At 41.6% G+C, this 22,104-nt stretch overlaps 1 protein-coding gene across 3 annotated transcripts in view; it reads left to right on the top strand.

Moving 5' to 3' along the window:
* ATP10A (ATPase phospholipid transporting 10A (putative)) overlaps window positions 1-11,642 on the top strand; it is a 160,626-nt gene extending 148,984 nt beyond the window's left edge. For 2 of the 3 annotated variants that reach the window (XM_073353100.1, XM_073353084.1), the window contains exons 15-21: window positions 149-225; window positions 3,054-3,179; window positions 6,520-6,720; window positions 9,139-9,219; window positions 9,312-9,416; window positions 10,137-10,324; window positions 10,799-11,642. In XM_073353100.1, coding sequence (XP_073209201.1) covers window positions 149-225; window positions 3,054-3,179; window positions 6,520-6,720; window positions 9,139-9,219; window positions 9,312-9,416; window positions 10,137-10,324; window positions 10,799-11,513 — 1,493 coding nt within the window. In that variant the 3' untranslated portion in view covers window positions 11,514-11,642. The remainder of the gene's footprint in view (window positions 1-148; window positions 226-3,053; window positions 3,180-6,519; window positions 6,721-9,138; window positions 9,220-9,311; window positions 9,417-10,136; window positions 10,325-10,798) is intronic. The other variant, XM_073353092.1, reaches the window with a different exon arrangement.
* Window positions 11,643-22,104: the final 10,462 nt, after the last annotated feature.

The following is a 22,104-nucleotide window of genomic DNA, read 5'->3' as shown; positions in this document are numbered from 1 at the left end:
TCCATGAAGTACAGGTGTTTCAAACCAGATCCCTATGCCATCCTTGCTCACTGATGCTCTACAGTCACCTATTTTTTCCTTTGTTTTTCTGACATTAATCATCTCTGTTTTATTAATATTAAACCATGTTGCATCCTATTGTTACTAGGTGATGGAGCTAACGATGTCAGTATGATCCAGGTGGCAGACGTAGGTGTGGGGATCTCTGGTCCTGAGGGCATGCAGGTAATGCGGGTTGTTTATTGAAAAGTTTCCCCAGGAAAAAGTTGGACTGAATGTTTTCCGTATGTCTGCTTGCATCTTGCCTCCCAGTCAACGAGAGCAAGTTACCTCTTGACAGGCAGCAAAAGTAAATGAGCAAGTTGCAAGCTGCCCTGAGGTGTACCAGTTGGGATTTGTAAAAATCACTTATGCTTGAGTTCGAGCATATGTTTCTTATCCAATCTGTGGTGAGCTTACACATTTTACATTCACCTCATAAAACTCAAATTACAAGAGGTCTTTTGGCACATTTACTTTTTAACGAAATCAGGTATTAATTTTAAAAAACCCTCAGCTATGTCCTATTTCTATAATAAATAAAGATTAAATTGACTTCCCCTCCTTGCATTTTCTTCCTCTGTCTTTTATTCTTCATATGTCCTGCACTGGTCCTGTAAAATTATCCTGTGGTGTGGTTGGACAAATCTATTTACCTAATGCAGCTAAGATAGGTGTCACTGAAGTGTATAAGCCTCAGAAGGCTGCATATGCCACTTGTGCTCCAAGCCAACCTATTCAGACAATACACCTGAGTAGTGCACAAGGCCTGCTCTCCTCTCCCTGCTGGGACATGCAGGTGGGATATGAGTTTTACTCTACAGCCCTTGGAATGTGAGTAGCTGCAGTGACAATTAAGGGACTGCTCGTTTGGGAGGGGAGGGGCGCCTGACCCACCCCTGATTGTCATGCAGTCCATGTAAAACCTTTTCCATGTTGGTCTGTCAATCAACTGGGAAGAAGCTGCCCCTGCTGAGATTGTTTGGGAATTCACTCAGTATGCTCGTGTCTCTGTCCATCATTCCCGACAGCCTGATTGCTATATATGGCAGGGCAGTAAAAGATGAAAGCTTGGGCTAAGACTGAAATAGGTTTTTTTTTAACAGGGCTTTCTTCTGTAAGCCGGATCAGAGTAAGGAGTAAACTCAGAAGATGCTGAGCCTGGGCGCCTCACACAGCCTCTGCAGGCTTTACAAGCATGGGAGGACATTTGGGTTGAATAGAGCCTAAGCAGCATGGAATCCTGAGCAGGCTGTTGTAGGAGGGCCCATTCCAAGGCCTACTGAAGTCAGTGGGAGTCTTTCCATTGACTTCATTGTACTTTGAATCGGCTCCTAGCATCTCTGTGTGAACTCAAACCCCTGATTTCTCATGAACATCATTTTAGTTCACAGATATAATACTCCACATCTCTCGCTCTCTCTGTCTCTCCTTTTTCCTCCTTCCAATTCCTCTTTTCAGTTGATCTAGTAATTCTGAGACAGCTGGTCTTTCAGTGTCCCTAGCCATTTCAGTGCATTCTGCTCTGAAAGTTTGTCATTTTGTTTGTTATTCCATTAAACCACCTAGATTATTTCTCTTTTTATGTTTATTTTGTATTGAATGTTCACACGTAGTGGGAAGGCTTATGGATCCCCTGCCTTTGATCCCAGGCTTCCATAGGAAATCATGCATGGCTTTGTACAATAAGCAGCTGTCAAAATTGTATACATGCAGGTGCTTCAAAGGAGTCAAGCATCGGGATCTCTCATACAGCAAACTGACTGATTTATTTTTCTTTCACATCCTATGGAAGGAGCAGCATGGAGCACGAACCATGCTTTCCTATGCAAAACCTGGGGGGAGGGGGGCGGATGGAGGAGAACGAAAACATCAAATCCGAGCTGATATTTTGGGATAAAATAAACATGTAAGTGTAATTGGATAAAATTATCTTTCCATTCCTCCCTGCATACCAAAAATAGACCTTTAAAAACTTTTAAAATGTGGTTTGGAATAATTTGGTGGAAACATAAAATAAAGAAAAGTAAACAATTTAACCTCATGATTCCATAATGGAATTAGAAAATGGGTAGGGGAGAAGGAAACAGATGAATAAGACAATAAACAAAATGTAAATTTAAAAAGCAATACAACTGTTGGTGGAATCTGTGGCCAACTCAACGGCCTGGCAGGATCTAACGCAACTGATATACTGCTCCGTTCATGATGAGATCTTAAATCCTGATCGTACTTTAACTTGAAATTTAGCCAGTCAAAAGTAGCTATGCTATAGAGAGAAATGGTGGTATTCATACCATAGATGTGATTTGGCAGGTTCTAAAACTTCAGGGGAACCTCTTCTGTAATGATCTCTCACAATTTTGGGAACTTGCATATAGTTAAAACAAATTTCCTCTGAATACTGAGATCTCAGGGGAATGTGGGTGGGCAAACATTTGCAATTCCAGATCATGATAATTAATTAAAACAAATTATTTGGGTGTTTTGCTTTTTTAACTCCACTAATTGTAATGTAGCATATTATTATCTCACTCATTTAAATCCCTCCTGAAAACTCCCTTCTTCTGCACAAAATAATGCTGTCTTCTTTGTAGTTCTTAAAAAGAGAAATGCTCACAGCCATCATCTATGAGCATCTGTACAATCACACGACTATAACCCTTGGTCCTTCCTCACCCCACTTCCTTCCTACGGTTTGTCACTCATGTCACCCTCTGTAGTAGTGGAGATAGTAATCTTCTAGGAGCAAGCACATTGTCCTTTTGTGTGTTCTCTGAAGCACCTGGTTTGCTTTTGGACACTGTAAAATTATAACTATTTGTGAAAGCATTGAGGACACAATGGGCCAGTCTCTTCTTTCACTTAGACCAGGGTGGAACTAATCCAACTCCATTGGACTTTAATGGAGTTACTCTGGCTGTTTGTGGATGTTGGCAGGATACTCCAGCGCACCGTCTGTGTGTCTTAGGTGACACTCTACAATAGTGATTTCAACTCTTCTTTCATTGAAGGCAGTGATGGCGAGTGACTTTGCAGTCCCAAGGTTTCGGCATTTGGAAAAGCTCTTGCTTGTTCACGGGCACTGGTGTTATTCCCGGATCGCCAATATGGTGCTGTATTTCTTCTACAAAAATGCAGTAAGTGTTTGACTTGACAGTTTTGTGGCTCCTCATGTTTCCAGGGTTTATTTTGTGTGAGCATGAGGTCAGCCTTCAAATGGTTTATAAATAAGCTTCAAACAAGCTTGTAGAGTTGAAAGACAGCTGGCTGCCATTCACAGGAATAGCAGGCCCCACTATGTGACAGCGACAGTGTGCTGCAGAATGTGAAAATTAGGTAACATGAATAAGACGTGCTGCTTAACAAAAGTTTCTTTATCAAGCAGTACCTTTTGCAAAAATTTTGCTGGCTAGATATAGGAGCCTTTAATGCCAAGTCCACCCTGTGCTGGTCTGAAGTAGTAGGTGTGTTTTCTCTTCCTAATCCTGTTTTATAATTGTTTGTGCAAATTGTAAATTGACCCCAGTGATCTAAGCTAATTTGGGCCGTCTATCAGCCAAGCATATCGGAAGTGTTTTGGTTTTCCCCTATGTCCTTCAGCCAAATAAATACACCATGAAAGGAGCACATTGCAATACATATCGAAGTATGGGCCTGAATCTCCTCCCAGTTACACTAGTGCCAATAATGAATAACTCCATTACTAGGTACTGGGCTATTAGAAACCCAGCTCCTCAGCCCTGCCTGAGACCCTTTGCATCACTCACACAATACTCGAAGAGGCAGCTGAGGCTTCCTTCAGCACGGAAGAATCATTGACGGGCATGAAGGTATTGTGGATGTGCATCGCCTGCTCACTCTGTTGAGAGTAGGGATCATGAAAGAGTGGGATGGGGTACGGCCAGGCCAGACACAGCACTCCTGATGCTCCAGGACATAATGGAAGGGAGAATATAGCTTCATGTGTGTAATTGAGAGAACAAGTAGCACCTGGTCTAATTAAGGTTGATTTCCAACTTCTGTATAATCCCTGCTCGTAATTTTCTTTTGGTCTAAAGATTCCATGCCAGGTGTCAGTCCAAGGGTAACTTTTAATTGTTTTGGGACAAGACTGTATTTTTGCTCAACTTGCTGACGAGAATAGGAACACCATGCATGCTAGGTAAATAATAAAAATAATCATTGGTTGAACTGGATCTTTGAGTTAACATGGACACGATAAAATCTGCGAAGCATGTTCTGATCAGGAAGGTTATACTTACATGCTTTCAAAAACTAATCAAAGTAAACACTTCCAAATTCTGAAGTTCCAAAGATCTCACCAAGCCTTAAAAAGCAAGCTAAATTTGAATAGTTGGCCTACGCTAGTGCTCCCACCATTGCTACCATTGGTGGAGTGGCACCTGTGGTAATGCAATGGCAGGAAACTTACCAGCATTTTTTGGTAAGGTGACAAAATGCTAGTGTACACAGGCTCTTCTAGGCTTAATCCTGAGATGTGTTGAGCCTCTGCACCTTCCTATCTATGTATTTCTATTGTGCCCATCACCATGGTAATACTTAACCTCATCAATGAAGTGGAATATTATACTTTCAGAGACATGTACTCAGAGCGATTTTATTTTTAAATCAAAACACTCTCAAGAAATATATGTAAGTACATTCCAATGATCAGCATGCAAGGATTCAATTTATACATTTGCATTTTTGTTCAATCCTTGTAAAATCTTACATTCCTCTACACCTCCCACCCCAATTACAAGTGTTATTTTTCATGCTGTATTCAGTAAGACATCCAACTGCAGACATTTTCTGAAGCTGTTGCCCCCAGGCTTGAATGAAACTTGAGAATCTGTGTTTGTGGTTGCTCTGCTTCTGCTGCCTTCAGAGCCTGTAAGAGCAATCCTAGTTGCTACCGACCCTGAAACCACAGTGGGAAATCCAATTTCTAGACCTGAATGTGTCAGACATATACTGGCTTCCCTCAGGGGAGGAGAATTCTAACTTCCTCTAAGATGCAAGTACCGCATTCATTCACAGGGAGACCACTCTTGATGAATTGTCCACAGGGAATCAAGATAACTGTGCTGCATACATTCTGCTAGATCTCTATCTCCTCAGGTTTTTACATTTGCTTGTATTGTGCCAATTTCCATTCAGCAGTAGAACCTATCTAGCTCATAGTTTAAGCCCCAGATTGCTGCAGAAACCACGCTGCAGGATTTAAAAAGGTGCAGCAGGGTAGGTCCTAGCTGGTCATATGGCTGCTTGGGGCAGCATATAAAAGGAAGAGAAAGCTGGGTCAAACGGGAGCTAAGGGAGAGGGCACATCCTCTCCCCTCCTAGCTAGTTAAAGCAGGGAAAGCCTTTGAGGAATTACAGCCAAGTAGTTTCAGATGATTTGCTTTTAATTTTTGTGATTGTTTGGTGGATAATCAACAAATCTGGAGAACAGGACCGTAAGCAGGACCGAGGCTTGGAGCTTTATTTCATATGGATTTATGTTTGTTCCTTATGTTTGTTAGTGGGTTTGTTTTCTCATTACAGTCTTGAAAAGAGCCTTTGTGAGCTAGCTAAGTCTCCAGAAAATTCTCAAACCAACACAAGATATTGAAATAGAAACATGATCCTTTTTACAACAGTAATAAACAACACAATGAGATCTACATTCATGAAATATACGTGGAACTCCACACAAAAATGGTGTCATTACTCATTTATGTTTAGCCGCATTTTGTATTTGAGAGTTATAATTGGATTGAAAATTAATTTCATATGAGGCAAAGCCCCAATCATATCTAAGACCACAAGCCTGTTAAGACTTATACACATGCTTAACTTTAAGCATGAGTAGTGGGAATGGGAATAATAAATAATAGAAGGTCAGGTGTCCTCAGTGGGGTCTACTCATTACTTTAGGTTAAGCCCTTGTGCAAGTGTTTGCAAAATCAAAGTCAACATGATTTCACAGAGCCATGGAGAGATGATGTACTGAGATGTACTGGGGGGAGGAATAGCTCAGTGGTTTGAGCATTGGCCTGATAAACCCAGGGTTGTGAGTTCAATCCTTGAGGGGGCCATTTAGGGATCTGGGGCAAAAATTGGGGATTGGTCCTGCTTCAAGCAGGGGGTTGGACTAGTTGACCTTCTGAGGTCCCTTCCAACCCTAACCTTCTATGAATTGTTGAAATCATGGTGGAATTCCTCAAGGGCTTCTTTTTTTGGCAGGGGGAGGGATAGCTCAGTGGTTTGAGCATTGGCCTGATAAACCCAGGGTTGTGAGTTCAATCCTTGAGGGGGCCATTTAGGGATCTAGGGCAAAAATTGGGGATTGGTCCTGCTTTGAGCAGGGGGTTGGACTAGATGACCTCCTGAGGTCCCTTCCAACCCTGATAGTCTATGATTTACACTGTTTTTTCCCTACTTGTTTTAAATTCCAGACTGATTATGCTTTATGTCCTGCTGTTTTGATTGCAGATGTTTGTGGCCCTTCTCTTCTGGTACCAGTTCTATTGTGGGTTCTCTGGCTCTTCAATGATTGATCAGTGGTACCTGATCTTCTTTAATTTATTATTCTCTTCTCTTCCACAACTGATCACTGGGGTGCTGGATAAGGATATACCAGCTGAAGTGCTAATTGGTGTACCTCACCTCTACAAAAGTGGCCAGAAAATGGAGGTAAAAGCTTTGCCTTTCAGAAGATTTTTTCTGATGGTCATGAATTTTAATGAAAACCAAGCTTGGCGGCAAAGGACACATGCACCAAATAAAGCTAAAGAATAGGAGTCTGAGAAACTGTTTTTCTTTCTTGTTAGCATTTCTAGGTGTATGTCTACACTGGGATAAAAGACCCACAGCTGGCCACGAGGAGGGAGGGCCTCAAAGCCTGGTGTCCAGTCCAAGCCCAAACATCTACACTGCAATTTTATAGCCTTCAGCCAGAGCCCCAGAAGCCCCAGTCAGCTGACCTGGGCTCTGAGACTCAGTGTTCTCATTGCAGCATAGACATACCATATAATAATCCTAACCAAAATATCTAAATGCCAGAAACGAAATATGCCAGAAAAAAGCCTTTTTGTAAACAGTATCTTAAAATATATGGATTTATGTTTGTTGGTGGGTTTGTTTTTCTCCCCAATTTATACTGAGCACCTACCCTTTGAGGAATTAGCGGCTGTTACAAATTTCAAATATAAACACAAAATAAGACATTTTATATATTGTGTAATAGAGTAAAATGGACTATTCCTACCATCACATCATGCTGTTTACCCACCAAAACCAAGAACTTGTTCAGTCCCCACCCTTCCACAAGGGGGGGAAGGATGAACCTGGAAGTGTGCCCAGAGGGTTAACAAATCTGGGATCTGGTGGCCCAAGTGGTGAAGTGAGTTACAGAGTCAAAAACCCTTTATGGCAAACAAGTTGTCTGCAGCCCATTTCTGTGTAAACTGCAAGGAAAGGGGCAGAAGGCCATCAAGCTAGACCATTTCTGCTGATTGCAACTGCAGTTTTATCATGAGGGGGGAAGGGTGGCTTCTCAGGTTAGCAAAACCTGAGATGTCTTCTTGATCAGAGGCCTTACAACAGGTTCCTCAAAGACAACTTGGCCTCTGAAGGGAGTCATTGACTCTCTCAACCAACAGTGCACCCAGTACTTGGTGCATTACATTTCTAGTAATATTGCTAGGTGCTATACTTGAAAGAAGAGGTGGAGAATTTCAGAGCTGCTCATTTTCGGTGTGTTTGTCTTGATCCTCTTTTTTTTATCGGCTGTTGTTTCTGGGCTTTATATTTCCATCCTTTGGCCTGCTGCTCAAAACATTGCAATTAAAGTTCCACAAAATAAATGCCCCTATTTACTTCCCTACTAAAAGATGACAAAAATAGTTAGGTTATGATTTAGTTTAAGCTAATTTTGAGGTTTTATTTGGTTTTCTTAATTGACAAACCAGTGTAAAAGATGGATTAGTTTGGCAAAACAGTCAGCAGATTGACAAGAGAAATATTTCATGTTCACAGTAGAATTCTTTCTCAAAGCTGAGTCCATTGTCCATTCTGAGGTTCTTTGAATGCTATTGAATACCTGTCTAAAAAGACTTACAAATAACATTTTGCTAAACTATTCCTGCTTGTAGGTAGCCAGTAATATCCTCACTCTTCTCTTTGGAAAAGATTTTAATTGAATCTGTCTACATGTTGTTTAATTAGACCAAAGAACACAAGAGTTTTACGGGAGTCTCATTTCTAGGCTTAGGAAACTGTGAGCTAGAGGAAAAAGAAGGAAAAAGGAGCTTAATGAATTCATTAAACAAAATTATCACAGGAAATGTAAACCCGCTATAAGAACATTAGTAAAATAAATGAGCATTTTGCAGATCTGATATTTACAAAATGATTTCCTCTATACCCAGTTGGTCTGTATGATAATTCATGTGAATGTAAAAAATGGTTAAATTGTTTATACTAATGTGTTAGTAAAATTCAGTACTGTTTCTTAAGGAGTGATTATATTGCTGTGTAAATATACATTTAATATTGTTGTGGATTTTCCTTTCAATGTAAGCTGTATACTTTCATATTTAATCTTTCTTGAATACATAGTCTTTCATTTTATATGTAGAACACTTAGGGCCAGATTTTTAAATGTGTTTAGGTGCCTAACTCCTCACTGAAATCAGGCACCAAAATACATTTTAAAATCTGGCCCTTAAACCCCAGTCCTGCAAAGATGTAAGCATCTGTTGAAGTTTGAATAACACAAGTATGTAACTCCACTGAAGTCAATGGGACTAATTATAATGGATAAAATTAGGCACGTATGCAAGTCAGTGGTGGATCAGGCGCTTAGTTCTAAATTATATCCTCTTGTGGAAAAACTCACCGAAGAAGATGCTTTAGAGGCAGAAATTCAGGTCATGGAAATCCCGACTAATCACTCCATCAGGAGGGTGGGGTTTGTTGGCCTGGGAAGGGAAAAGAGTGATGAGGTTCTCTGCACAAGCACTGGAAGAAATACATTTCAATTCAGATTTTTGTCTGGTACTAACAAATGGCTTCTTCATTAGACTCTTATTATGTGTTTTTGTGTCACAGGAGTACCAACCACACATGTTTTGGATGAACATGATTGATGCACTCTATCAAAGTCTAGTTTGTTTTTTCATCCCTTTTTTCGTAAGTTATCCATTCAGACATCCGATTTCATGCAATGTGAGGAGCAGATTAGAAAATACAGATTAGAGTAAAGCCCCTTTCCTTCTTTTCAGACTTACTATGACTCAGAGGTGGATCTGTTCTCCTGGGGAACCCCCATCACCACAATAGCTCTTTTTACCATCATATTACATCTGGCTATTGAAACCAAAACTTGGGTAAGTCGTCCACAGGAAAATTATAGAGGAGTCTTCTGGGATATTTTACCTATTTCCTTAGTGTGTCACTCTTTAAAATCAAGAAAAGCGTGTTTTATTCTCTCAGCGCTGTCTGTTTTTATCAAGCATTTCAACCAAACATGAAAATGGTTTGCAACAGCGAGCAGTGAGCAGCTTTGTAATCCTGGGATAACATGATTTTGGCAATTAATTGATCTTTAAATATTCATGGTAAATAGGCCCAACGGCCTGTGATGGGATGGGATCTGAATTACTACAGAAAATTCTTTCCTGGGTATCTGGCTGGTGAATCTTGCCCATATGCTCAGGGTTCAGCTGATCATAATATTTGGGGTCGGGAAGGAATTTTCCTCCAGGGCAGATTGGAAGAGGCCCTAAGGGTTTTTCGCCTTCCTCTGTAGCATGAGGCACGGGTCACTTGCTGGAGGATTCTCTGCACCTTGAAGTCTTTAAACCATGATTTGAGGACTTCAATAGCTCAGACATAGGTGAGAGGTTTATCGCAGGTGTGGGTGGGTGAGATTCTGTGGCCTGCATTGTGCAGGAGGTCAGACTAGATGATCATAATGGTCCCTTCTGACCTTAATATCTATGAATCTATGAATAAGGATTTATGAAATGAGACTGGTGTAAATACATTCTGTGCATGGATTTTGTACCAGAAAATTAAAAGTCAGTTTTTGTTGCTGTTTCTTCTAGACTTTGTTCCACTGGTCATCTTGTATCTTCAGTATCCTTTTATTTTTCATTGTCGCTCTCGTTTATAATGTTTCTTGCCCAATATGTTATCCTCCATCCAATCCCTACTGGACTATGGAAAAATTGATGGGCGAGCCTGTGTTTTACTTGATTTGTATTATATCACCAGTAGTTGCATTACTGCCCAGGTATAGTATCTTCCCCCTGTGTGTGTGTATGTTAGTGGCTTTTATACTTTGTGGTGGAATGGGAGAAAAGGTGAAGGGATGTGCCTGAATATGATTTGGGGGTAAGGGGCTTTTCTAATTTTTTTCTAATTTTTCTTTTTTATTGTCAGCCAGCTGAAGTATATTATTATCTTCATTTGATTCTTTAAGTCTGCTGGTTAGCAGAGTCAAATTACTTGTGTATTACTATTATCTCTGGTGAGTAGTTATTGTAGATCACATATTGTCAGGGTACTCAGAGCTCTTTGGGTAATCTTTTTATTTTAAATGTCAAATCTAAAGAAAATGATTTAACTGTGGTACTTGCCTGTGTAAACTCTCATTCTGTTAAAGTAATTGTTATATTCTGTTCTGTGGACATTTTTCTCTTGATAAAATCTCAAGCAGTTCCTCTTTCTTTGATTTCTTTTCATATGTACATTTTTCCTCCTTCAGATTTCTGTACAGAACCTTTCAGGGGACAGTCTTCCCAACTCAACTTCAGCTTGGACGCCAGTTGAATAGATTACCTCCAGAGACTCGCAACCAGATTCTGAACAGGTTGAATATCAAAAAGGAATCCATTCTCCAGAAACCACCCTGTGCAGAACATTCCCCACAGAATCCTCAGTCAAATGCTAGTGATTGTTTTAAGGCCTGCAACCAAACCCCGCCTTCGCAACCATCTCAGCATGGAAATGACCCAGCTTTCCCATCAAATACAAAGGCAGAACACACAGCAGGATTGAGGGTTACTGCTTCTTCTCCTGGAGCTCTATTATGTGGGGGAAATAAACACTCCTCAGTGGCAAACAGTCAAGAACAATCCCTGGGATTTCATGAAATTAATTACAACACTTCAGAGATGGAGTCAATGTCTGTAGAAGAAATGTTCCCATGGAACACAACAATTGACCAGTCAGGCTTCAGTTTATTGAACTGGATCACATCAACTCCCCTGTTCAGTCGGTTTGGGAGAGTTTTACAACAGTCACCACGTCGTTTACGAAATGAAGTACAGGACAACGTGTCTGTGCTTGGCTCCATATCTTCTTTGCATCAGGACTTCAAAGGCTTAACAGGGAAGTACTCAAACGACTTCCAGGAACAAATTAAAGGGACCCCAACTAATTGCTGTAAAAGTGAAACTCTTGAAACCACCTTCTTATGACATGGGCTTGAGTACATTTATATATTTTCTATTTGCACAAATGTATAGTGAAATTACTCTAATTGTTTCCAGAGATGAAACAGGAAATCAAAAAAATTATTTAAAAAATGTTTAAGTGCTATATATTGAAATAAGAGCTTTAAATATAAAGAAGAAAATACACTTGAATTTTCCAGTTCTCTCTCTTTATTTTTTTCATCTCATTTTATAAGAAAATGCAGGGTTGTTTCTTTTTCAGTTGCTTCTCTTTCATTCTGGCAAGTATTGCAAGCAATGGACCTACCTACTTTGTCCAAATGGTCTGGATTTCAGGAGAAATTATAGACATGATTATAGTTGGGTTAGCAATCATGGAGGGGGGAAACATGATAGTAGCACTATATCCCAGCAGTTTGGATAATTTGTCATCTGATTTAAAATAAAAAAATCTCTGTGAGGTCTGACAATCAAGTTTTTAAGGGGAAAACTGCTGGGCAGGTCTCTGAAAATATCCTACCTCTTTGTAAATATTAACAGTATCTCACTACTGTATAAATACATCTTATAAATGTCACCATATTTTGGTATCGCCTCAGTAGCATTTTATTTCTCATGATAAAACAATAAATAAATGACCATCCATAATACAAAGTGGTTGCCCAGCCTGACATTAATAAGAGTTCAGTCCGTCACTTGCAGTCAGTAAAAATAGTTTGCATTTGGCAGGTCAGTCTATTCCTTTTTAAAAGAAAAACTGCTTTTGCTTTGTAAAGAGGTGTTATGGGGGAAAGTGACTGTATGCTGTATGTGCAGTATGGTATAAGTCAGTGGGAACTGAGAGCACACTCAGCATTGAAATGCCACAGGACTTGTTGAAGAATGTAGGTCCAGTTTGATAAAGAATACATGGAGAGCCCTTTGTTATAGATTACAACCTCTTTCACTTCTAGTTCAGTGACTTGAAGCCCAAGTCATTAGTGACCATCTTTACCTTGGGAGGCTGTTTTGGGTTTGTGTACATAATCACATAGCGTGTGCCATCTCCACACACGAACTAACACAGGATATAGTTGTCACTTATTGTCTTTGCAGCCTGAGTTTTCAGAACATCCCATTTTTGTTTACTATTGGTTGTGTAAGCTCAGAACTTGCACACCTCGTTCTCTGTCTGTTGACAGGAAATCCCCAGCCATATTGGCTCCCATGGAGTCCCTCAATCTTAAGCCCCAATATTTGCCATACATTGGTTTCTAAGTCTCTCTGGGTATTTTTAAAAGGGTTTCCATGTTGGCCTCTTCCCACGAACACAGACAGAATTGGTCATATCAGAATGTGAAACTTGAACAAAGGGAAGAAGTAAAAGCAATATAAATAAAGGGTTACTATCAGCCTTCATTTGTGTTGCCCTGATAAAATGTGACACACAATTATACAGCCAAACTACATTTTGGAATGAGAATATTTCTATCTTCATTATGAAGTAAATATTGAATGTGCTAAATGTATCCACAGGTCTCACATATTCTAGCTTTTCATTAAACATGAGGTTGACTTGGGGAAGGACTTATGACTTAAGCAGGGCTTTATCATTTTTTCCTCACCTCGAAAAAGAATGTGTTAGGTCTAAAACAGAGGAAATCTCTCTTTTTAATAGACTCTTGGTGGCTGAAAGTGTTGTAATGCTTCTACATTCTGTATGGTTACCTTAGGAATCAGGCAGTAGATTTCTACACATGCTCAGATCACGAAATGCAGCCCATAGAATCCTGTTGAGAGGATTCATTTGTCCACTTGACCTTGCAGACATTTAACATAGACTATGCAGCATGTGCCAGCCCAAAGAACTCTCCTAGGTGGAGCTACAATCTCTTTTTTAATGGCAAAGGAAGTAATGGCTCAACTTTTTAAAGCAATAACAGTGTGAAAATATTTCCATCTGGTAGAAACATTTCCTCGCTTGTAAAACAGGATGTCAGGGTGAAATCCACTCCACCCACATAAAGCCAGACACCAAGTGGGTGGAGTTCGGAAAAGCTGGGGCCATCACATCCACTCCCTGGCCCAACAATATCTGTGACCAGGGCAGGAGGCTGCTGTGTATGGCCCTTGTGGCTGCTATTGCAGCACAGCTCCAGATGCCCCAAGGCAGGATCCATGGAAATGCAGATCCTGTGGCCCTTCCGCTTCTCTCCCTATCGTTGTTACTGCATTGTAATAGCATTTAGAGGCACCAACCGAAACTGGAGCCCTATTGTGCTAGGCACTGTAGAAACAGATACTGGCAACCTGTACATTGATTTTAAATAACTACATATAAGTACAGTAATATTAACAAAAAACTCTAACATCTTAGTGCCTCAATTTCAGATGTTATATTTCTGGCAAATATTTACTATGAGGCAAAACCTGGCATACAAAATCTTGAAATGGAAGCAAAATTGTACACCAGTATTATTTACTTGGTTCAGCTGTATTTAACTTGTATTTATGTGCCAAGATCATAATGCCTCTATTTTTGATGCAGATGTAAAACCAAGACCCTGGCCACTGGTGACTATTGATGGACCTCTGGTCCTTTTCACAAGTTCAGAGGTGATATGGTTGATCTGCGAACCCTGGCCCAATTCGGATTACATTCCACATCGATTTAAGGGCTTTGTTCAGGAAAATAGCTGATTCCTGATGGCTGCTAGGGAATGAAAGCTCCTCAGGCCTCCCTAGTTACGCAGCTCCCGAGGCTTCAAGGGGCAACTGTCCCATCCACCTAATATAACATTATGAGTTGGATGGTGAGAAGGCTCAACATCTTACAGGATTGGGTTTTACATGACCACTCAAGATGGCATTCTTTCCACAACTGATGTCCCAGACTCCACTCACTCGGTTATGATGTTGTGCCACTTTGTCACTTCCTGTCCGAAGCAGCTGTGTTGTGCTTCACTAAGCTCACTCCATTCTCTCACTGTCTGAATTTTGGTTGTGGGTTAAGTGATCATTATCAACAGACAGATAGTCTGTGTGAAACGTTTTGAGATCTTTATTGATGAAAGGTGCTATATCAAAATATTTTGTACTTACTGGTATATTGTTTATATTGCAATACGTGGATATGTTAAAGTATGGTTAAAATAAATTCCATCAAACCTGGATGTCACTTCATTTAGTGGTTTAGTCATCTGGGAATTGCATTTTCTGCCCTAGTCCTGGAATCCATATTAAAAAACCCAAACCAAATAAAACATCATCTTTTGCCACAGCTATTTCTCAGTTCAAATTGTACAGCCCCTGAGGCATTATTCTGCCTCCAATTAAATTTGGAAGAGTACTTTGTATCCTGACACATGTAGGAGTTCTGGGAAACATTGGTGGCGTAGTAGGCCAGACAGTCCAGATAAATATGTACGGTAGTGGAATAGTAGCAAATACTCACATCCACCCCCCCAAGCTTCAGAGCCTGAGCTCTAGTTCAAATCTGTCAGACCGGATTGGGAGGTTCACTTCCATCTGCTCCAAAATGCTGTGTAGACATACCCTCTCTTCCATTACTAATCACTAAACAATCTGGCTCCTCAAACATCATGGAAGGGTCTAATTTTACTCCCATACTTTCCACTAACAATCCTTTATACTAAACATCTATGTAGGTGGCTGCACTGTCTGCAGTTTAAGACACTACTGTAAATGTGCTGTGCTGGCTATTGGCTGCCTTAGACATGCCACGCTAAGAAATTGCTGCAGAGGGGATTTTGGATACTTAATTAGTGAAAAGAATTCCAACAACTGATAGTGCTTATGTGTGAAACTAATTAAGATTTCTTAATGAATAAGCCATTTAACAGTTCCAGCCTGTGTATCTTCAATTAAAAAATAAAATTGGAATTACAGCAAAATAGCCTTTTTGGTAACATAAGAGGTACATGCAGGGCCAACTTTTCAAATGTCCTCTAATTTTGGATGCCCAGCTTTAGATGCATAGGGGCCTGTTTTTCAGGTGTGCTGAGCACCTAAGGCCCCGTTGAAATTTAGTTGGAGCAGAATTGATTTCAGATGGAGTTCCAGGCCTCAGCACCAGGGCCAGCTCTACCGTTTTTGCCGCCCCAAGCAGTGAAAAAACCTGTCGCCGCCGAATTGCTGCCGCGGCCGGCAGAAGAGAGAGCAGCTGCTGCCGAATTGCTGCCGCAGCCGGCAGAACAGAGGAGCTGCCGCCGAATTGCTGCCTTTCTGACTGCCACCCCAAGCACCTGCTTGGAACGCTGGGGCCTGGAGCCAGCCCTGCTCAGCACACCTGAGAATCAAGCCCCAGGTGTCTGAAACTGGCAACACAAGAACCGAGCAACCCAAAATTAGTGGCCACTTTTGAAAATGTGGGCCAGGTTCCAAGGGTCGTAAGTTACATTGAAAGCAGAACCCATTAAGAGACTAAATTCTGGGGCATATGTTGATCTTTTGGCCTTATCTCCAACATGAACAGTGCCTTCCAAGTGGTTTTAGGGGTGTTTGCTCTGTCCAGTAATTTCCCTTTGACATTTAAGGTGCACCACCACATATCGCCATCCATGAGAAGGTTTAGCATATTGTACCAGGGAAGGTAAAGGCGGCAAATTCTTGAAGTTTATTTTGCCACTGTGACAATTCTTATGAGGCCAAATTTTAAGGTGATAAATTGGGATGTGTATAAATGTCAAGTATCCTCAGATTATCTGTTTGAGAGTAATCTGTCAGACTGCCAGGAGTTACATCAAAAGACGCTGCTGAGGGAGAAACCCACAGGAAACAGAGCTATAGCAAAGATAAGGCTCCTTGAGGAGAAATGGCAGGGATCCATTCAGGTGAGACTAGATTACTCTTCCCAAGGCTAAAGCCTGGGATCAAAGGAGATCCAAAAGATCAAGGACCTACAAAAGGGAAATTGTTTGGGTGAGCTGAGAGGGTATGTCATGTCTACACTGCAATTAGACACCTGCCTCTGGCCCATGCCAGCTGACTGGAGTGCATCGGGCTCAGACTGTGGGACTGTTTCATTGCAGTGTAGATATTCCAGCGTGGGCTGGAGCCTGGGCTCTGGGACCCTCCCACCTTGCAGTGTCCTAAAGCCTGGGCTCCAGCCTGAGCCCGGACATCTACACACCAGTTAAACAGCCCCGCAGCCCGAGTCCCACAAGCCTGAGTCAGCTGGCATGGGCCAGGTGTGGGTTTTTAATCACAGTGTAGACATACCCAGAGAGGCTGGCCAGGCTATGTCAGTAAAAAGGCTCACAGTCTGACTGAGACAGAGCCCTGGGGCGTGCTGCTGCACTGCAAGCTGTTTCTCCCTGCCCGCGGTGGAGTTCCACGGGCTGAGGGGAGCTTACCAATGTGAGGAGGCGTTTATTGTTTTACCCTTTGCTCTCTCTGCTTGGGACTTTTGAGACATGAATAAATCCCGCTTGGTTTTAAAGAGGTTTGTTTCTGTCTCACTGCAACTACCTGCTGTCACAGGTTCCTGCAGAACAAATGGCTCGCAGCTGCAGATGCTTTTGTACTCGCTGAAGCAGTCATAGTCCGTACCCAGGAGGCTGTAACCTAGGTCGTGGTCAAGAGTGGGCCTAGGTTGACCCAGAAGAGGCAAAGGCCTGAAGGGGTGCACCTGTGGGTGTGCTCGGTGAGACTCCGAGAAGGGACAGCTACGCAGCTAGCCCAGTAACTGTGACACATTGGGTTTGCTTGCAATAAAACTGAGTGAATACCTAAGAACTTGGCCTGATAGGAGTTTTGCCTGAACTGAGCAAAGACTTCAGACTGCAGTCCCACATCAGTCATGTCTTTATTACAGTTTATAAAATGTCAGAATCAAAACAATCCTTTAGAGTGTACGATAATTAAAACAACAATTAAAGAGCTGGTGCCGTACAGACAAAAGGCACTAAGGCCTGAATGTCCAAAAAGGAGTGGGGTGCCCAAGTCCCTTGTTTAGGCACCTAAGTCCCATTGAGATGCCCAGAACTCCTGTGAGCTCACTTGGCAGAAGTTGTACCTCTGGGCATGCACACTGCTGCCTCCCTGTGGGAAACGGGGCACTTCGCTCCCATCTCAGCCCCAGAGTGATTCACAAACCTGGGGAAGTTAGATGTTCAGCCATCTAACACACTTGAGGGGGCCAATCTGGTAGGTGTGCTCAGAGCCCAGCTATCAGATCAGGCCCCCTCAGTCAAGCTCACACAAAACAGCGCAGCGGGGGGAGGACCTCCCTCACAACTTTTAGCCCAGCACTTAGGGCACTGGGTTGTGTGGGATCCCCAATTCGAGTTCCCCCTCTACCTGGTGGGGGAAGGGATTTCAACAGGGCTCTGCCACCTCTCCTGCGCGTATTCTAAGTAGGGGAACCATACATCCTGTTTTGGCCTGGACAGTCTCTTTTTTTAAGTCCTGTGCTTGCTATCCCAACTTTTTTGGCAAAAGTGGGCATTTGTCCCATTTGGTCTTACCAACTTGATCAGTGTAGCCTGTAGCATACTCACCTGGCAGGGGGACTGGATCCTGGGTCTTTCCCTCTAAAGACTACATGGGCCTACAGGCTACACAGTCATTCTCATGCTTATGCTCACTAGAGTCATTTGGGCTTGAGAGGAACTGGGTAAGACAGCCTTTATTTTGAATTTATTTTTGGGCTTGGATACTCCAGAAGGGGGTGGACTTTTATTTAATGACTTGGCCAGAGAGTCAAATTACTGCACTGAGTTACAACAGCAAGTCACTGCAGCTGCTCAAGCAGGCTGAGAAGGGGAAACTGAGGCAGATCTGCTGCAGAGCCTCCCCAGCCCATGAAGGAGCACTCTGGAGGTAACAGCCCTGTAAGAGTCAGAAAACCAGTTTTTTTCAACAGAAAATTTTCTAGCAGCCCTAATTATCGCTAGCACTTTTATCTCCACATGAACCAAGTTTTTCTGAATGGACTGGGGGGTTGTGAGATTTCTGTCTTTTTATACCATTAGCTTTTGTAGATACGGTTAACTTTTATTTAGTTTATGTTCTACAACTAGAGAGTTATTACAATAGCTGAAAGGGAATTAATCTTCAAATCCATGTAAAGATGACTGAAATAAAAACACTGGAAACAAGACAAAATACTTACACTGATTCTTAATTTAAATTAAGACACTAATTAAAGGCTAAAGGGTTCTCCCCTCAGTGTATTATGAAAATCATTAATGCTAATGTAAATTGACTGCATATATCAAGGGAAGAATATACCCTAAAGTTACCATGGTTTTGCGCTAAATTTCTGAGCCTAATGAAAGTTAACCCATTTGAACTCGAGTTCAGTGGGGATATGATTCTATTTCTTGGTAACCTACCAAGACCACTATAAAGTTCAGCTTACAGGATTCTATCCTGTTTAGGGTCTCACACTGCAGCCAACACCTTCTCCTTCCCCCTGTTAAATTGAATGTTCCTGTGCCTAAAGGGTGTGAGCTAGCAGCAAGGTCAGCGACTTTTTAAAAAGAAAACAATTGTGAATTTTCAATCAGAAACCCGTTGCTGGAATAGTTTATGAAGATCAATGTACTGAGAATAACAGAGACTTTGATTCATTCCATGCTTTTTCTAGAGAAAAGACCCTGGGGTGAGAGAGGCATGGCATGTGCTGTGCCTCTGAGGGTGCATCCGCACTAGGAAAAAAGGTGGGCTCTTACTGGTGTTAGCTAGCACATGAGAGCATGCTACTATGGACCACGCAATGGTAATTTTAACACAAGTTAGCAGGTTGAGGTAAACACTAGAGGGGATGCACAGCTTTTAGGGCACCACGACGCTGCCCTGGCCCTTTTACCTGGTGTGAAGGGGCCAAAGCTGGGGTATATTGTGCACATAAATCTTCCCATTTGTTCTCACCAGAGCTTGGACCCCACCAGTTTTATGAAATATTTGTGAAATGCGAGAATATGCTGGGTGTTGCCACCTACATGAAAGCACCAGGCATTCTGCTTTTCTTCAAAATGGCCTCCCATGGCAGCTGTTCCACGGGAGCAATGCTACTGTCAACCAATAGGGTTAGGGGTAGGGTCATGACTACAGGAGACATAATCTTCAGAGGAACCACACAAAGTGTATGTAACCCTCTGCTAGCAGAAACAACACCCACAAATCTCACTGGTTTCAGAGCTACATCCAAAAATGCCAGTTCTTCACCCTAGATTTCCACAATAGCCCCCTCGTTCTTACAAAGCCGTTAAAAGCAAAACGCATCTAAATCTGTAACTGCTTTTTTGGTGGCAGGGAAGGAAGGAGAAAGAGAGCATTGTTATATTTTAACTCATGGGAGGGGCCCAGGTACCATGGTGATGCAGACCATATAGATATAGCTAAATGGAGGGAGAGAAAATTCTCATGCCCAGTATTGACATGAGCAGCTTTATAAATTAGAGTGGGCTTGTGTAGGCCATCACATGAGTAACTATAGAGATGTTTCACCTATAAGGTTCTTCAGATGCTTGTCACTTTGCAAGTGAGAATAACTTATGCTTTCCCACTCTCTTATGCCCATACCTAAGAGCATGCTTTCTTCCATGGAAATACAGTAGTCGCAATTGCAGTGTCATTTCCCAACGTTTACTACTGAACTGGTAAGTGCAATGCCATAATATTTTCTTCTACTTAGAACAGGAAAAGCCTGGGAGATCTTTCAGCTTTCACTTTTGATAAATGTTGACTCTTTAATGGCAACCACTGTCCATAACTCCACAGCTTACAGTAAGTAGGAAATCAAGGTTAAAAAAAAAATCAACAGCACCAAATTAAGTTGGTTTCTAAATTTATTTTGCTTAAATGGAAATTTTAATTTAAAGGATTTGCTGTTAAAATGTGAACATTTACTAACAGTTATCAGCAATGGTATTTGATATTTCCACAATTTGCCCCTTTATTTACCACAGAGATCCCTTACTCTAATGACTGTCAAATTATTTTGTACTTGCCTACCTTATTGGATGGGGATCGGGTAATGTGAAGATTAATGTCTGAGCTGTTGAGATGAAAAGTACTATACATGCACTTGACTACTTGACTCTAAGGATATGGCTAAGTGTTTGCAGGAACCAAGCAAAGTGCTTTTATTGTTTTATTTTATTGTTGTGCTTCTACTAAGTGCTTAGGGGAAATAGCATTTTATGCATGGAAACATGTGCTGTGTTAAATTATGTTGCAAGGTGTGATGTGAAACAGATTTTTGAGTGCCGTGAAGCGCTATTTGGAAAGTGTGAACGTTCAAAACTCTCCCACCAGTCAATAACTGACACAATACAAAAAGTAAGAATAAGGCCAGCTGCATCGGCACCTGCAGATAACTTCCTCAGAGATACTTTCAGTCTTCTTCTGTTTTCTATTTCTGCTTCCTGATGCAGCTTTTTGCAAGTTTAAACTTTTCTGCTGGAACTGACTCCGCTGCTCACTCTAAATTCCTTCCTTCCACTCCCAAATTCACACCTTTCCAGGCCAAAAGTGTCCCATGCAGCCTCTGATTCTGAGTGGCTTATTTTATGGGTGTCCAGTTATCTAAATAACGTGAACTTGATTTTCACCAGTGCACAACTCCTGTTGCTCAGCACCTCCCCATCTGTAGTTGGGCTCCCAACATCAGAGGCCACCTCTGCAAAATGTCCTTTATGAAGACATCTGTGCCCTGACATTTGGTATTAGGACTGAACGTCCAGCAGTAATAATGCAATAAGAAAAAATAGAATCTTATGTCTGAGTCAAAACATGGGAAAATACACCCTAGTAAACTGTAACGAAACAAGCCCCACAAACTCTGTGCATGCAAGTATATGCATAGATGCAAGGACCAGTCCACAGGTAGTCAGTGTAGAGGTTTCATACCCAGTTAGGAATGTGGGTGTCTAATGCACAATTATTACTCTGCAGGAACTATGCTGATATTGAGCCTGTATGCAGTCATTTACACTTCTGCATAGTGGGTGACATCAGCATAGCAGTATTTTGCTCTACTTTACATGACTGCACAAGGTACAAGGCAGGGGAGAGTCAGACCCATTATTTATTCAGTGTATGAGAATTGATCTCTCTTGAGATCCACCGTACGGTATTTTTAATACTTTTACCTTATCGTTGGTTTTGCACATTACAAGTAGCTCATTGGCTAAAGCCCAACACTCCTCGAAATAGCGTTGGAACTGGTTTGTTTGTCCTGTGATCTTTCCATCTCAGTGTCATTTTAATCCCCACCAGCTTTATGAAAACAAAGCTAAATGATGTTTTCTGTCAATGGGTTATGAGAGTGCGCTGCATGTAAAATTATTGCTGTAATGCACCTTCCAGGCCCAATCCTGTGAGGTACTGAGCATCTTCCACTCTTGTTGATTTTAGTGTGAGCTGACTCAGAACCAGGAAGGATCAGCCCTTTAGAATGATGCAAAATCTGAAGAGCCCTCCTTTTGTGTTAGCTGTACTGAGGCCAGGGCAAAGACTTCACCAAGAAAGTCCAAGCTGCTCATGAAACACTTATTTATACAGGGAGGGGCAATTAACGGTTTATATGTCAGGAGGAATTCATTTCCACCCTCTCCAAAGCAGCTGGCCAATGTAATTTTGCTAATAGAAGACTGTTAGATTCTGG

The sequence above is a fragment of the Lepidochelys kempii genome, chromosome 1, assembly GCF_965140265.1.
Source record: "Lepidochelys kempii isolate rLepKem1 chromosome 1, rLepKem1.hap2, whole genome shotgun sequence".
Taxonomy (NCBI): Eukaryota; Metazoa; Chordata; order Testudines; family Cheloniidae; genus Lepidochelys; species Lepidochelys kempii.
The sequence above is the reverse complement of the archived record's forward strand: the minus strand, read 5'-3'. Positions and strand labels throughout refer to the sequence as shown.